At 43.2% G+C, this 16,544-nt stretch overlaps 1 protein-coding gene across 4 annotated transcripts in view; it reads right to left on the bottom strand.

The window, feature by feature from the left end:
• Positions 1-7,441, bottom strand: part of ankfn1 (ankyrin repeat and fibronectin type III domain containing 1) — a 161,842-nt gene extending 154,401 nt beyond the window's left edge. For 3 of the 4 annotated variants that reach the window (XM_060940063.1, XM_060940064.1, XM_060940066.1), the window contains exons 1-3: positions 7,211-7,441; positions 4,137-4,261; positions 3,714-3,860 (exon numbers count right to left, since the gene is read on the bottom strand). In XM_060940063.1, the coding sequence (XP_060796046.1) occupies positions 3,714-3,860; positions 4,137-4,261; positions 7,211-7,258 (320 nt within the window). In that variant the 5' untranslated portion in view covers positions 7,259-7,441. Of the gene's footprint in view, positions 1-3,713; positions 3,861-4,136; positions 4,262-6,784; positions 7,182-7,210 lie in introns of those variants that run through there. The other variant, XM_060940065.1, reaches the window with a different exon arrangement.
• Between the last annotated feature and the right edge of the window lie 9,103 nt (positions 7,442-16,544).

The raw sequence follows: 16,544 nt of genomic DNA, 5'->3' as shown, positions 1-16,544 counted from the left end.
ATAAAATGCAATATTTTATGACAACATGACTAGACAGAGAAATCTTTTAGCTTCAAAATGATATATCAAGCATAATTTTTTGACAACGACAAGTATATTAATTTTGCGACCAAAGTCACCTACCCTTTTAATTTCCGCGCGGTAGTGAAACGTGATGTCATCGGCAGGTTCCCCTTCTTGTGTACCACGTCACGTGTGACGTGGCACAGATTATCAGCAATGGCGGATAGAACGCGATTGTCAGCTTCGGAAAAGAAGCGAAGGAAAATAGCAAGTGATGCCCAAAGGAGACGGTCGATGGTGAATATCGGCACAGCAATCGACAAGTGGAAATCGCGTTCTATCCGCCATTGCTGATAATCTGTGCCACGTCACACGTGACGTGGTACACAAGAAGGGGAACCTGCCGATGACATCATGTTTCACTACCGCGCGGAAATTAAAAGGGTAGGTGACTTTGGTCGCAAAATTAATATACTTGTCGTTGTCAAAAAATTATGTTTGATATATCATTTTGAAGCTAAAAGATTTCTCTGTCTAGTCATGTTGTCATAAAATATATTGTATTTTATGCCAAAGAATACATCCAATGGTGGAATGCCACTTTAAAGCAGTGCTTATCCTCTGCTATTTTCTGAATAGCCCTTTATCTCATCAGCTCATCTCATCTCATTATCTGTAGCCGCTTTATCCTGTTCTACAGGGTCGCAGGCAAGCTGGAGCCTATCCCAGCTGACTATGGGCGAAAGGCGGGGTACACCCTGGACAAGTCGCCAGGTCATCACAGGGCTGACACATAGACACAGACAACCATTCACACTCACATTCACACCTACGGTCAATTTAGAGTCACCAGTTAACCTAACCTGCATGTCTTTGGACTGTGGGGGAAACCGGAGCACCCGGAGGAAACCCACGCGGTTACGGCGAGAACATGCAACCTCCGCACAGAAAGGCCCTCGCCGGCCACGGGGCTCAAACCCGGACCTTCTTGCTGTGAGGCGACAGCGCTAACCACTACACCACCGTGCCGCCCGCCCTTTATTCTATTATTAAAATACATCCCAAGTTAATTTACATCAAAAGATATCTGCTTTTTTTCTTTGCAACATTAATCCTGAGATATACCAATTGGTGACAAAATATAAAGTGGGGGCTGTGACTAATGTCTTTCTTACTTACAGCATACTGAATCCTGATCACTAGAACATTATACAGGGGAGAGTGGGAAGACCTGGGACACGTTTTCAGCTTTTGTAGATTGTGTGAAATTCTTTGCAGGTAGCGTCACATTCATACTGCATTAGAGAGTATTTACTATACCCTCTTACCACGACATTAGTTTCTCAGCTTGGCACATATACTGGCCTTCAGGCTTCACTTTCTCTCACATTATTTTTTTGTGGGGAGACATAAGACATTGACAGGAGACTTGGGACATGGTGGGGAGACATGGAACAAAAAAAAGAGGTTTAATTTTTATTCATCATCAAAACTTGTAACATATGAACTGTATATGAACACACAATGCTGGTACAGCGATAGAAAAATATCAGTTTACCAAAACCTGACTAGACAAAACAGCTCCAGTCTCAAGAAGGAATGAAATACAATGAACACAAACTGTACCAAGTCTCCCTGTCTCAAGTCTCCCCGCTCTCCCCTAGTGACAGCCTTATCACTAACCATTCAACAATGTACAGTAATATCACTGAGGGGTCTGTTAATCTGCTTTGAGACTATCGGTAATGTAAAGAGTGTTCTACAAATACATTCATTCACCATGCATTCATTTTCAGTAACCACTTTAGCCTGATCAAGGTTGCAGCGGATCTGGTGCCTATCCCAGGAACATTTGCCATGATGAAGGAATACACCCTGGAAGGGATGCCAATCCATTACTGGGCACTGCACGCATACATTCGTACCCTCCTTTACACCTAGGGCAATTTTAACTTCCACTTACTGGCGTTTTGGGAGGGGGGAGGAACCCAGAATAATCTAAAATATACAATTCTATTAAATTATCTCATCTCATCATCTCTAGCCGCTTTATCCTTCTACAGGGTCGCAGGCAAGCTGCAGCCTATCCCAGCTGACTATGGGCGAAAGGCGGGGTACACCCTGGACAAGTCGCCAGGTCATCACAGGGCTGACACATAGACACAGACAACCATTCACACTCACATTCACACCTACGGTCAATTTAGAGTCACCAGTTAACCTAACCTGCATGTCTTTGGACTGTGGGGGAAACCGGAGCACCCGGAGGAAACCCACGCGGACACGGGGAGAACATGCAAACTCCGCACAGAAAGGCCCTCGCCGGCCACGGGGCTCGAACCCAGGACCTTCTTGCTGTGAGGTGACAGCGCTAACCACTACACCACCGTGCCACCCTATTAAATTATATTCTCTAAAAGTTGAAACTTTTTGGATGATTGAATTTCACTTTCCTTTGAACACTAGCTGATCTGTACGAGTCAGGATTACCTCCACCAACTTTGCCTCTTCCCTGCATAACTCAAAAAGTAGTAAACAGATTTTGATGAAATTTTGAGGAAAGGTGGACCATGGGTCAAGAAACAATGTATTAGATTTTGATGCAAATCTGGATATGTATGTGGATCCAGGATTTTTTTTGTTTCCTGTTCCCAACATAACTCAAAACGTAGTGAACAGATTTTGATGAAATTTGGTGTCCAGATTTAGTATTATCCTCGGTTCAAGCGATTTGATTTTGATATTGATAATATGTGGCTCGGCAGAGGTATGCACTCTACCATGTTCCCTTCTAGTTTTGTTACTGTTTCGGGATCCAACAAAAAAGGCAAACTGCCCTTGAATTCCACCATAAGGATTCAATAATGACATCTACTGGACACACATAATACTGTACCGATGGACATTTTGGGTTTTTTATTTCTTTAAATACAATAAATTCAGTAATCATTCAAAACACCATGCTCTACATAAATCACTGCAAAAAAGTTACAGTACAGTCAAAAGTTTGTACACCCCTAATCATTCATAGGGTTTTCTGTATTTTGACTATTTTCTACATTGTAGAATAATACTGAAGACATCACAAGTATGAAATAACATATGGAGCATATATGGAATTATGCCATAAACAAAAAAAAAAAAAAGTGTTAAAAAAAACAAACTATGTTTCATATTTTAGATTCTTCAAAGTAGCCAGCGTTTACCTTGATGTCACTTTGCGCACTACTGGCATTATCTTAACCAGCTTCATGAGATAGTCACCTGGAATGCTTTTCAATTAAAAGGTGTGCCTCGTCAACAGTTAATTAGTGCAATTTATTGCCTTCTTAATGCATTTGAGATCAAACAGTAAATAATAAATAATAAAAATACAGTAAATAGCCCTATTCCACAACTGTAGTAATCCATATCGTGTCAAGAACCGCTCAGCTAAGTAAAATGAAACGACATCCATCATTACTTTAAAGACATGAAGTGTCTTTTAATGAATAAAAATAAAGAAAAAACATTTAATTAGAAGGTGTATCCAAACTTTTGACTGGTACTGTCAATGATATGACTAGAAAACAAAACATAGGGAAGAAACAGAGCTGAAAATGAAACCGAAGTAGAAAACCAAACCTCATTCGGTCTTGCTAGATACCAGCGGACAGCTTGACAGCTTTATCATGCAAACATGAAATGTGTACATTCTCTAGGTCCCTTACCTGGTTTCAGCATCTCCAGAGTCACTATCAGTAGACTGTGGCGAGGCAGAGCAGGTCGAGTCCAAGCTCCTGGGCAGTAAGGTTGATGGCATGCAAAGCCACGACTCCAGATCCATGAACTTTGAGTAACTCAGCATTTCTAAAACACTGCACACATCATTTACAATAATAATAAAATTATCTTTCTAAACAAGTGGTGGCTTATAACACTAGCAAGAAACGCTTGACATGCTTTTAGCCCATTTTGCTTCAGCTAAAATCATGGAAGATAACATCTAAATGCGCATATTTCTGAAGTGAAAAGTGGTTCACACAGAATATTCCCAAAATAAACACGAGCTCATTATTTTGCATCTGGTTAACTAATACAACTGAAGCAGCACACACGCATAAAGGTAGGTTACAGAAAACAGGGATTCCCACCTGTCCTCTCCTATGCCTGGAATTTCATCTTTCTCATCCGCCGTGTGGAACACACAGGATGCACGTGATTCCCGCGGAATCAAGAGGCATGTCTTCTCCGTCTCATAAGCCATGTTGAACCATCTCTATCCATGCACCAAAAGAACAACAACATTGGACTGTGGAAGATTTTCCTGGTTGCAGAATGAACCATTACATACTTCCTGGATTTATATGTAACCACTGAGTTAATATGCATCTGTAGGTGTTTATAAGAGGCTATGGATTTTACTGTGCACAAACTGTTAATGGTGCAAAGACATATGCTGTGTACTGAAGAATAATAAAGCATATCTTCAAGAGTGTGCAAGTTTAATGATATTTTTTTTACAGTTGACACAGAAGTTAAGCGTTACACTCTGCTCAGAAGGGAGTGTTTGAGCGTTGGGCTGATCTGTGACTCAGAGGAAAGCTGACACAGTCAGTGCAAACAAGGAAGAAGACAGCACCCAGGCGAGGAAAAGGCAAATACACACACACACACACACACACACACATATCCAAAACAGAAGAGGATAGAGACACTTCATAGACACTCTCTTTCTCTCTCTCAAGAACACACACACACACCTCTTTCTCTCTCTGTCTCACACACACACACCTCTCTCTCTCTCTCTCTCTCTCTCACACACACACCTCTTTCTGTCTCACACACACCTCTCTCTCAACACACACACAGATCTCTCTCTCTCTCACACAGATCTCTCTCTCTCTCACACACAGATCTCTCTCTCTCTCACACACAGATCTCTCTCTCTCTCTCACACACAGATCTCTCTCTCTCTCTCACACACAGATCTCTCTCTCTCTCACACAGATCTCTCTCTCTCTCACACAGATCTATCTCTCTCACACAGATCTCTCTCTCTCACACACACAGATCTCTCTCTCTCTCACACAGATCTCTCTCTCTCTCACACACACACATCTCTCTCTCTCACACACACAGATCTCTCTCTCTCACACACAGATCTCTCTCTCTCACACACACAGATCTCTCTCTCACACACACACAGATCTCTCTCTCTCTCTCTCTCTCTCTCTCTCACACAGATCTCTCTCTCTCTCACACAGATCTCTCTCTCTCTCACACAGATCTCTCTCTCTCTCACACAGATCTCTCTCTCACACACACAGATCTCTCTCTCACACACACAGATCTCTCTCTCACACACACAGATCTCTCTCTCTCTCACACACACACACACATCTCTCTCTCTCACACACACAGATCTCTCTCACACACAGATCTCTCTCTCACACACACAGATCTCTCTCTCACACACACACAGATCTCTCTCTCTCACACAGATCTCTCTCTCTCTCACACAGATCTCTCTCTCTCTCACACAGATCTCTCTCTCTCTCTCACACACAGATCTCTCTCTCTCTCACACAGATCTCTCTCTCTCTCACACAGATCTATCTCTCTCTCACACACACAGATCTATCTCTCTCACACAGATCTCTCTCTCTCACACACACACAGATCTCTCTCTCTCTCACACAGATCTCTCTCTCTCTCACACACACACAGATCTCTCTCTCTCTCTCTCTCTCACACAGATCTCTCTCTCTCTCACACAGATCTCTCTCTCACACACACAGATCTCTCTCTCACACACACAGATCTCTCTCTCACACACACAGATCTCTCTCTCTCACACACACACACAGATCTCTCTCTCTCACACACACACACAGATCTCTCTCTCTCTCTCTCTCTCTCTCTCACACACACACACACACACACACACACAGATCTCTCTCGCTCACACACACACACACCTCTCTCAACACACACACAGATCTCTCTCTCTCTCTAACACACCTCTCTCTCTCTAACACACACACACCTCTCTCTCACACACACCTCTCTCTCTCTCACACACACACCTCTTTCTCTCTCTCTCTGTCTCACACACACCTCTCTCTCAACACACACCCCTCTCTCAACACACACACAGATCTCTCTCACACACAGATGTCTCTCTCTCTCTCACACACACACACACACCTCTCTCACTCACACACACACACCTCTCTCTCAACACACACACAGATCTCTCTCTAACACACACACACACCTCTCTCTCTCTCAACACACACACAGATCTCTCTCTCTCTCTCTCTCTCTAACACACACTCTCACACACACACACCTCTCTCTCTCTAACACACACACCTCTCTCTCTCTCTAACACACACACACACCTCTCTCTCTCTCTCTCTCTCTCTCTCTCAACACACACACACTCTCACACACACACCTCTCTCTCTCTCACACATTCTCTCTCTCACACATACACCTCTCTCTCTCTAACACACCTCTCTCTCTCACACACACGCACACCTCTCTCTCTCTCTCTCTCTCTCTCACACACACACACACACACCTCTCTCTCTCTCACACACACACACCTCTCTCTCTCTCTCTCTCTAACACACACACACACACACACTCACACCTCTCTCTCTCTCTCACACACACCTCTTTCTCTCACACACATTCTCTCTCTCACACACATTCTCTCTCTCACACATACACCTCTCTCTCTCTAACACACCTCTCTCTCTCACACACACACACACCTCTCTCTCTCTCACACCTCTGTGTGTGTGTTACCATATCCTCATGCTCCTCATTCATCCATCTTTAACTCGCGCGTCCCTGAGGATTATCTTCGTGCTTCTAGTTTTTCTGTTTTGGTTACAAAAAGCACCACTACATTCTATCCTAAAGTGTGTGTGTGTGTGTGTTATTCTATCCGTATCAGCTGCCGTTTTAAAACACTATAATTCGTTCTCGTAGCTTCCATCCTTCCTTGGTGAAGCTAACTAGGCTAGACCTCCTTTGTTCTCCAGTTTGCCTCAAACTCCAAACATCTGCATTCACTTCCCGGAAAGTTAGTTTGGCCTGAGCTTCCCGCCGCTCATCATCCGCACGGAACACAAGCGAAGCCAAAGAAAAGCTGCGCGTCCTAAAGTGGAATGTGGAGAAAGAGAGAAAACGTTGTAGACTGGACAAAACTCACCAAGTAGTCGGTATCAGGAAGTGACCCAATCTCTGCACCGTCTGTCATCTGGCACTGATTCTCCGCACCGAAAATAAACCTTTCTTTCCCTGCCTAGCGGACCTTCTCCATCTCCCCCAGCGGCTCTCTCTCTCTCTCAGCCGCCTAAAGGCTGCCTTTTACAGCTGCTTTCAAATAATCATTTCGTTTCGAAGGGTTAGCGAGAACCCAAGCTTCAGAGAGGACGGGCGCCTGAGGGAAGACCGCTTTGGACAGGAAATATTTCTGTAGTTGCTGAGAGAAAATTGCGAGGCTGCAGTAATTAGGCCGCGGAGTGAGATAAACACCACATCTCAGGAGGCATCTCCCAGACTTCAGTGCTCCAGCCGCCCTCTTCTCAACCACTTCACTAAGGATCATAAACTGATTAAGCTGTACTGTGGTGAAATGGGAATGGATCTGCAGAAATGAAATAACCCCACATGGCAGATTCAGCCTGGCTCAGATACAGAATCATATGTCTAAGTGTGAATTAAGCAGAGAAATGTGAATCATTGGCAAAAGTATAACTTATACACATATTCAGATCAATATTAACACTAACGGTGAGCAAGTCCTGCTGAAAAATTCAGCTGAGACATTTTTTGCCAGCTGGTAAGCAATCCGGGTGGCACGGTGGTGTAGTGGTTAGCGCTGTCGCCTCACAGCAAGAAGGTCCGGGTTCGAGCCCCGGGGCCGGTGAGGGCCTTTCTGTGCGGAGTTTGCATGTTCTCCCCGTGTCCGCGTGGGTTTCCTCCGGGTGCTCCGGTTTCCCCCACAGTCCAAAGACATGCAGGTTAGGTTAACTGGTGACTCTAAATTGACCGTAGGTGTGAATGTGAGTGTGAATGGTTGTCTGTGTCTATGTGTCAGCCCTGTGATGACCTGGCAACTTGTCCAGGGTGTACCCCGCCTTTCGCCCGTAGTCAGCTGGGATAGGCTCCAGCTTGCCTGCAACCCTGTAGAAGGATAAAGTGGCTAGAGATAATGAGATGAGATGGTAAGCGATCCATCTTCTCTGGCCAATTACTTGACTAAACTGCGGTGGGTTTCCCAAAAGCCTCTTAACCCTAAGAGCATCTTAACTAGGAGTGAGACAGAGAGCATTCATTGTGCTGCTCGCGCTACCATTTAACGATAATCTTTGTGCCACGATGCTTTTGGGGAACTCAGGCCTAGGGTGGGTTTCCCAAAAGCTTCTTAACCCTAAGAGCATCTTAACTAGGAGAGACAGAGAGAACGTTCATTGTGCTGCTCGCGCTACCATTTAACAATAATCTTTGTGCCACGATGCTTTTGGGAAACTCAGGCCCAGGGTGGGTTTCCCAAAAGCCTCTTAACCCTAAGAGCATTTTAACTAAGAGAGAGAGAATATTCATTGTGCTGCTCGCTCTACTATTTAACGATAATCTTTGTGCCACGATGCTTTTGGAGAAACTCAGGTCTAGGGTGGGTTTCCCAAAAGCTTCTTAGCCCTAAGAGCATCTTAACTAGGAGAGAGAGCATTCATTGTGTTGCTCCCTCTACCATTTAACGATAATCTTTGTGCCACGATGCTTTTGGGAAACTCAGGCCTAGGGTGGGTTTCCCAAAAGCCTCTTAACCCTAAGAGCATCTTAACTAGGAGAGACAGAGAGAACGTTCATTGTGCTGCTCGCGCTACCATTTAACGATAATCTTTGTGCCATGATGCTTTTGGGAAACTCAGGCCCAGGGTGGGTTTCCCAAAAGCCTCTTAACCCTAAGAGCATCTTAACTAGGAGTGAGAGAGAGAGCGTTCATTGTGCTGCTCACTCTACCATTTAACGATAATCTTTGTGCCACGATGCTTTTGGGAAACGCAGGCCTAGGGTGGGTTTCCCAAAAGCTTCTTAGCCCTGAGAGCATCTTAACTAGGAGAGAGAGAATATTTATTGTGCTGCTCGCTCTACCATTTAACGATAATCTTTGTGCCACGATGCTTTTGGAGAAACTCAGGCCTAGGGTGGGTTTCCCAAAAGCTTTTTAGCCCTAAGAGCATCTTAACTAGGAGAGTGAGAACATTCATTGTGCTGCTCTCTCTACCATTTAACGATAATCTTTGTGCCACGATGCTTTTGGGAAACTCAGGCCTAGGGTGGGTTTCCCAAAAGCCTCTTAACCCTAAGAGCATTTTAACTAAGAGAGAGAGAACATTAATTGTGCTGCTCGCTCTACTATTTAACGATAATCTTTGTGCCACGATGCTTTTGGGAAACTCAGGCCTAGGGTGGGTTTCCCAAAAGCTTCTTAGCCCTAAGAGCATCTTAACTAGGAGAGAGAGCATTCATTGTGTTGCTCCCTCTATCATTTAGCGATAATCTTTGTGCCATGATGCTTTTGGGAAACTCAGGCCTAGGGTGGGTTTCCCAAAAGCTTCTTAGCCCTGAGAGCATCTTAACTAGGAGAGAGAGCATTCATTGTGCTGCTCGCTCTACCATTTAACGATAATCTTTGTGCCACGATGCTTTTGGGAAACTCAGGCCTAGGGTGGGTTTCCCAAAAGCTTCTTAGCCCTAAGACCATCTTAACTAGGAGAGAGAGTGTTCATTGTGTTTCTCCCTCTATCATTTAGCGATAATCTTTGTGCCACGATGCTTTTGGGAAACTCAGGCCTAGGGTGGGTTTCTCAAAAGCCTCTTAACCCAAAGAGTATCTTAACTAGGAGAGAGAGAGAGCGTTCATTGTGCTGCTCGCGCTACCCTTTAACGATAATCTTTGTGCCACGATGCTTTTGGGAAACTCAGGCCTAGTAAAATGGCTAGAATCCGGCATTATCCCAGTTCCAAAGAAGGGAGATCTCACAAACCTGTTCTTCTATAGAGGCATATCGCTAATACCAATAGCAGCCAAAATGTACAACAAACTCATTCTGAACCGATTTATACCACTGGTGGACCCGCTTCTCCGCATGAATCAGAATGGTTTTAGAACAGGAAGATCTGCAATCACCCAGATACTAACTCTTAGAAGAATAATAGAGGAGATGAACAGGTACAATATGGATGTCGTTGTCTGCTTTGTAGATTTCAAGAAAGCCTTCGACTCCATCTGCAGAGAGACCATGTTTGAGATACTTCCCCTCTATGGAATACCTGACCATATCGTGATGGCGATCCGGGCACGTTACACCAGCACCAAAGCCTCTGTCATCACACCTGATGGTGAGACCGACTTCTTTGATATCCATGCCGGAGTGCTGCAAGGTGACACACTGGCTCCATTCCTTTTCATCGTCGTGCTTGACTATGTCCTCCGGATATCCAGAGACATGCACCCTGAGAGAGGCCAAGCTCGAAAAAGCCGCAGGCATCCTGCCGAATTCTTCACTGATCTCAACTATGTTGACGATATAGCAATTGTCTCGGAACATGTTAGAGACGCGGAGTCCCTTCTTCAAGCGCTTGAATCATCAGCCTCCCTAGTAGGTCTCTACTGTAACAAAGCTAAGACGGATTATATCTCTACTATCGCAGATACCACAAGCATCTCCTGTCTCTCTGGTAAGGAAATAAAGCTCATTGATGATTTTAAGTACCTCGGCTCCTACATAATGGACTCATATAAGGATTTTAAGACTCGTAAGGCACTTGCCTGGAAGGCGTGCAACTCCCTCGACAAGATATGGTGCTCGAATTTGGAAAATAACCTGAAAATCCGCCTCTTTAAATCTGTTGTGGAGCCCATTCTCCTCTATGGAGCCAAGACCTGGACCCTCACAGTACAACAACAGCAGAGACTGAACGGTAACTATACCAACTTGCTACGCCAAGTTCAGAATATCCACTGGTCAACGCATGCTACGCTGCAGGAGATTTACAGAGACCTGTCCCCAATTTCTACTCGGGTTAGGCAAAGGAGGCTGAAGTTCGCTGGGTACTGCTACCGTGCCAAGGATGAAGTGATCTCCCGACTGATACTGTGGAGCCCAAGCCGGCTCTCTGTGAGGTCATGAAAGCTAACTTTCCCTGCCACCATCACAAGGGACTCGGGAATACCTTTGCAGGATCTTCCATCCACAATGGCCAACCGAGAGGTGTGGCGAACTGTTGTATGCAACATCTCGGCCAAGGCCGAAGGATGATGATAATTGGGAAACTCAGGCCTAGGGTGGGTTTCCCAAAAGCCTCTTAACACTAAAAGCATCCTAACTAGGAGAGAGAGAGCGTTTATTGTGCTGCTCGCTCTACCATTTAATGATGATCTTTGTGATACAATGTTTTTGTGAAACTCAGGCCTGATCAGTAGGTCTTTGAGACTATAATTGCCTTACTGTTGTGCTACTTCCAATATAGTATTAGGAGCAGTCATTTAGAAGCTGTTTTATGCAAACTGTACACCAGGAGACTTTTAAAAGACAAACGTCTGACACCCTCTCACATCTAAACACAATGTGTTCTTCATCCCAGACTATGATTTTGCCAAGACTGGGGATATTGCAGGGTCACGATTTCCAAGATTGCAACTAGACACCTTCTGAGAAATGTTCCTGTACCCACTTTACTGCTTATTGTTTGGTGCTGGAGAGAGTGCACCCACTGGTTAGTGACAATGTCCCCATCACTGTTTGCATGAGCCAAGACTAAAAACTAATGAGAATGTTAAACACAGTTGATTTTATCAGAAATATACTGATTTTTCATCAGGGACAACATGTTTATTTAGTCAAATGGTGTTTTGTTCTACTATTATTAGAGGGAGGAGCAGTGGGGGCAGAAGTATGCCACTAGGACACAGGCCGAGGTCTGATCAGCCTTGGTCGGGTCGCCTGGAAGAGGATATCTGTTGTAAGACCCGAAACACCCAATGACTCCAGGAAACAACACTGATGATATGTGTGCATCAGGGGATGCTATGGAGAAATTATTATTATTATTATTATTACCTCCACCAGCTTTGTTGGAGGTTATGTTTTCACCTCTGTCTGTTCCCAATGTAACTCAAAAAGTGCAGATTTTGATTAAATTTTGAGGAAAGGTGAGCCATGTGCCAAGGAACACTTGATTTGATGCAAATCTGAAAATGTCTGTGGATCCAGGATTTATTTATTTATTTATTTATTGTCTGTTCATAACGTAACTCAAAAAGTAGTGAACTGATTCTGATGAAATTTTGAGGAAAAATGGGCCATGGACCAAGGAAGACTTGATTTGATGCAAATCTGGATATGTTTGTGGATCCAGGATATCTCATCTCATTATCTGTAGCCGCTTTATCCTGTTCTACAGGGTCGCAGGCAAGCTGGAGCCTATCCCAGCTGACTACGGGCGAAAGGCGGGGTACACCCTGGACAAGTCACCAGGTCATCACAGGGCTGACACATAGACACAGACAACCATTCACACTCACATTCACACCTACGGTCAATTTAGAGTCACCAGTTAACCTAACCTGCATGTCTTTGGACTGTGGGGGAAACCGGAGCACCTGGAAGAAACCCACGCGGACACGGGGAGAACATGCAAACTCCGCACAGAAAGGCCCTTGCCGGCCACGGGGCTCGAACCCGGACCTTCTTGCTGTGAGGCGACAGCGCTAACCACTACACCACCGTGCCGCCCCTGGATCCAGGATATTTATTTATTTATTTATTTATTCAGTCTGTTCATAACATAACTCAAAAAGTAATGAACTGATTTTGATGAAATTTTGAGGAAAGGTGGGCCATAGGCCAAGGAACAATTGCTTAGATTTTGATGCAAAGCCGAATATGTGACTTGGCAGAGGTATGCACTGTATCGAGTGCCCGTGTAGTTGTTGTTGTTGTTGCTGTAGTAAAAACTTTGGTGGTTCCCTGAAGGACGAGTCTTTTCTATCATTAGTATTTGGAAAAATGAACATGCAGTACCATTAAACTCATTTGAAATAGATAATTGGACCTCAAAGACACTGTATTTTGAAGAAAATAAAATACATTTCTTGTTTCTCTCACCGGGAAAGCTTCAGTCTGACAGGCAGGCTGTGAATTGCTTTTGTGAATAAAAGTGAATTAAGATCATGTTTGGACGCGTGTAGTGACTTTAAAATTAGGTATAAATTTGTCTAATTGCTAGTTAAAATGACCATTTTCTTTTGCCTAATGATTTACTTTAGGTTGAGCTTAAACTTATCCTCATTACAGAAATGAAAATATTGCTTGATTGTTCCTAAGAGTGTTGGATTTACATGTTCTGGAAATAAAAATTGCAAGGAGTCAAATGATTGAGAGACAGCATCTGTTCCCATGTTATACATATCTCTGTGATATCAGGAAGTTTATGGAAAGAGCCACCTGCACGTTGCATATGGAGTTTACACGAATGTAGAATAAGAGTCAAATTAGAGCACAAAAGCAACAGGAGCAGGGAGAGGATGAAAGAGTCAGACGGCATAGGACATCTGTCAGTAATCCACATCACGGCAGAGTTTCCAGGACACTGTGTGACCTTTCAGCTGTGGCCCAATTATTTGTTTTGCTTTCTGGGACTGTGTGGCACCCTGCAGCTTGGAGCCATGCGTCTTTCCTGTCTCACAACAGTCCCCATTAACCTGGTGTAACAATAAAAGAAGAAAGTCTTATTGTATTTTTCCAAAGTTTTCGACGAGAGGTCCAGTAAAATGTTACTGTAGCATACTCACTGCACTTACATTTCTTGAAGAGATAAAGTATAGCAGAAATTTGTGATGAGATTGTACTTAATCACTGAAACCTGTCACTCCAGAGTCTAATTATGAAATAATTATAAAACAATCATGCCTAGTGATCCGGCATCCCATCCAGAGTGAATTTTCCTGCCTTACACACACCCAGTGTTCCTGGGATGGGTTCCAGAGCCATCACGACTTTGACCAAGATTAAGCGGTTACTAAAGATGAATGAATTTTTAAAAATGGTTGAAGTTATTAATTAACCTCGTTTGCTGCATATATGCTGGTTATTAGGAAAATGTGATGTGCTATATGCAACGTGGTGGTGCAGTGGGTAGCATTGCCACCTTGCAGCTCCAGGGTCCCTGGGTAGATTCTGAACTTAGGTTACTGTGTGAGTGGAGGTTCTGTTTCTTCTGATTTATGAGCATATGGTTCACAACTAAGAAGGCTGTAACACTATATATATAATATAGTGTTATATATACAACCCCAATTCCAAAAAAGTTGGGACAAAGTACAAATTGTAAATAAAAACGGAATGCAATAATTTACAAATCTCAAAAACTGATATTGTATTCACAATAGAACATAGACAACATATCAAATGTTGAAAGTGAGACATTTTGAAATTTCATGCCAAATATTGGCTCATTTGAAATTTCATGACAGCAACACATCTCAAAAAAGTTGGGACAGGGGCAATAAGAGGCTGGAAAAGTTAAAGGTACAAAAAAGGAACAGCTGGAGGACCAAATTGCAACTCATTAGGTCAACTGGCAATAGGTCATTAACATGACTGGGTATAAAAAGAGCATCTTGGAGTGGCAGCGGCTCTCAGAAGTAAAGATGGAAAAAGGATCACCAATCCCCCTAATTCTGCGCCGACAAATAGTGGAGCAATATCAGAAAGGAGTTCGACAGTGTAAAATTGCAAAGAGTTTGAACATATCATCATCTACAGTGCATAATATCATCAAAAGATTCAGAGAATCTGGAAGAATCTCTGTGCGTAAAGGTCAAGGCCGGAAAACCATACTGGGTGCCCGTGATCTTCAGGCCCTTAGACGGCACTGCATCACATACAGGCATGCTTCTGTATTGGAAATCACAAAATGGGCTCAGGAATATTTCCAGAGAACATTATCTATGAACACAATTCACCATGCCATCCACCGTTGCCAGCTAAAACTCTATAGTTCAAAGAAGAAGCCGTATCTAAACATGATCCAGAAGTGCAGACGTCTTCTCTGGGCCAAGGCTCATTTAAAATGGACTGTGGCAAAGTGGAAAACTGTTCTGTGGTCAGATGAATCAAAATTTGAAGTTCTTTATGGAAATCAGGGACGCCATGTCATTCGGACTAAAGAGGAGAAGGACGACCCAAGTTGTTATCAGCGCCCAGTTCAGAAGCCTGCATCTCTGATGGTATGGGGTTGCATTAGTGTGTGTGGCATGGGCAGCTTACACATCTGGAAAGACACCATCAATGCTGAATGGTATATCCAGGTTCTAGAGCAACATATGCTCCCATCCAGATGACGTCTCTTTCAGGGAAGACCTTGCATTTTCCAACATGACAATGCCAAACCACATACTGCATCAATTACAGCATCATGGCTGTGTAGAAGAAGGGTCCGGGTACCGAACTGGCCAGCCTGCAGCCAGATCTTTCACCCATAGAAAACATTTGGCGCATCATAAAACGGAAGATACAACAAAAAAAACCTAAGACAGTTGAGCAACTAGAATCCTACATTAGACAAGAATGGGTTAACATTCCTATCCCTAAACTTGAGCAACTTGTCTCCTCAGTCCCCAGACGTTTACAGACTGTTGTAAAGAGAAAAGGGGATGTCTCACAGTGGTAAACATGGCCTTGTCCCAACTTTTTTGAGATGTGTTGTCATGAAATTTAAAATCACCTAATTTTTCTCTTTAAATGATACATTTTCTCAGTTTAAACATTTGATATGTCATCTATGTTCTATTCTGAATAAAATATGGAATTTTGAAACTTCCACATCATTGCATTCCGTTTTTATTTACAATTTGTACTTTGTCCCAACTTATTTGGAATCGGGGTTGTGTATATATATATATATATATATATATATATATATATATATATATATATCTTTAAGTGGAATGCAAATTTACTTAAAGTTCAGCATAGCGAGGGTTAATGTATCCAGTCATGAGGTGAGGAGACAGGAACTCCCTCTTGCTCTACTGATTCCTCATTTCAGACTGAAGATTCACATCAGAGACGTACTACCCCATAAAAGACATGGTAAGTTAAACAGTGAGATTACTTAATGCCTAAACTAAAAGATTTTACTACAGAATAGCAAATACTAAGTTAACTGTACTCTTCCCTACCCTCGACCCTGCAGCTAGCCTTAATTTTCTATTTGAGCTATAAATATTGTGAAAATGAATGCAACTATATAACACCTAATTATTGCTATTACATTTTATTATTATTATTATTATTATTATTATTATGAAACAGTTGAAGTAAGACCCCAAAATCTCCCCTTTCTACAGACCTTCCTTTGCCCTTCCAGATGCTGTGATGGAGAAAAGTAAAAGTGCAACTGAGTAAAGCTTTAACTGCTTGAAGTAAAATCACAGTGCTCTGAATATCTGTGGTTCTACAGCCTGAAAC

The sequence above is a fragment of the Neoarius graeffei genome, chromosome 14 (assembly GCF_027579695.1).
Source record: "Neoarius graeffei isolate fNeoGra1 chromosome 14, fNeoGra1.pri, whole genome shotgun sequence".
Lineage (NCBI taxonomy): Eukaryota > Metazoa > Chordata > Actinopteri > Siluriformes > Ariidae > Neoarius > Neoarius graeffei.
The sequence above is the reverse complement of the archived record's forward strand: the minus strand, read 5'-3'. Positions and strand labels throughout refer to the sequence as shown.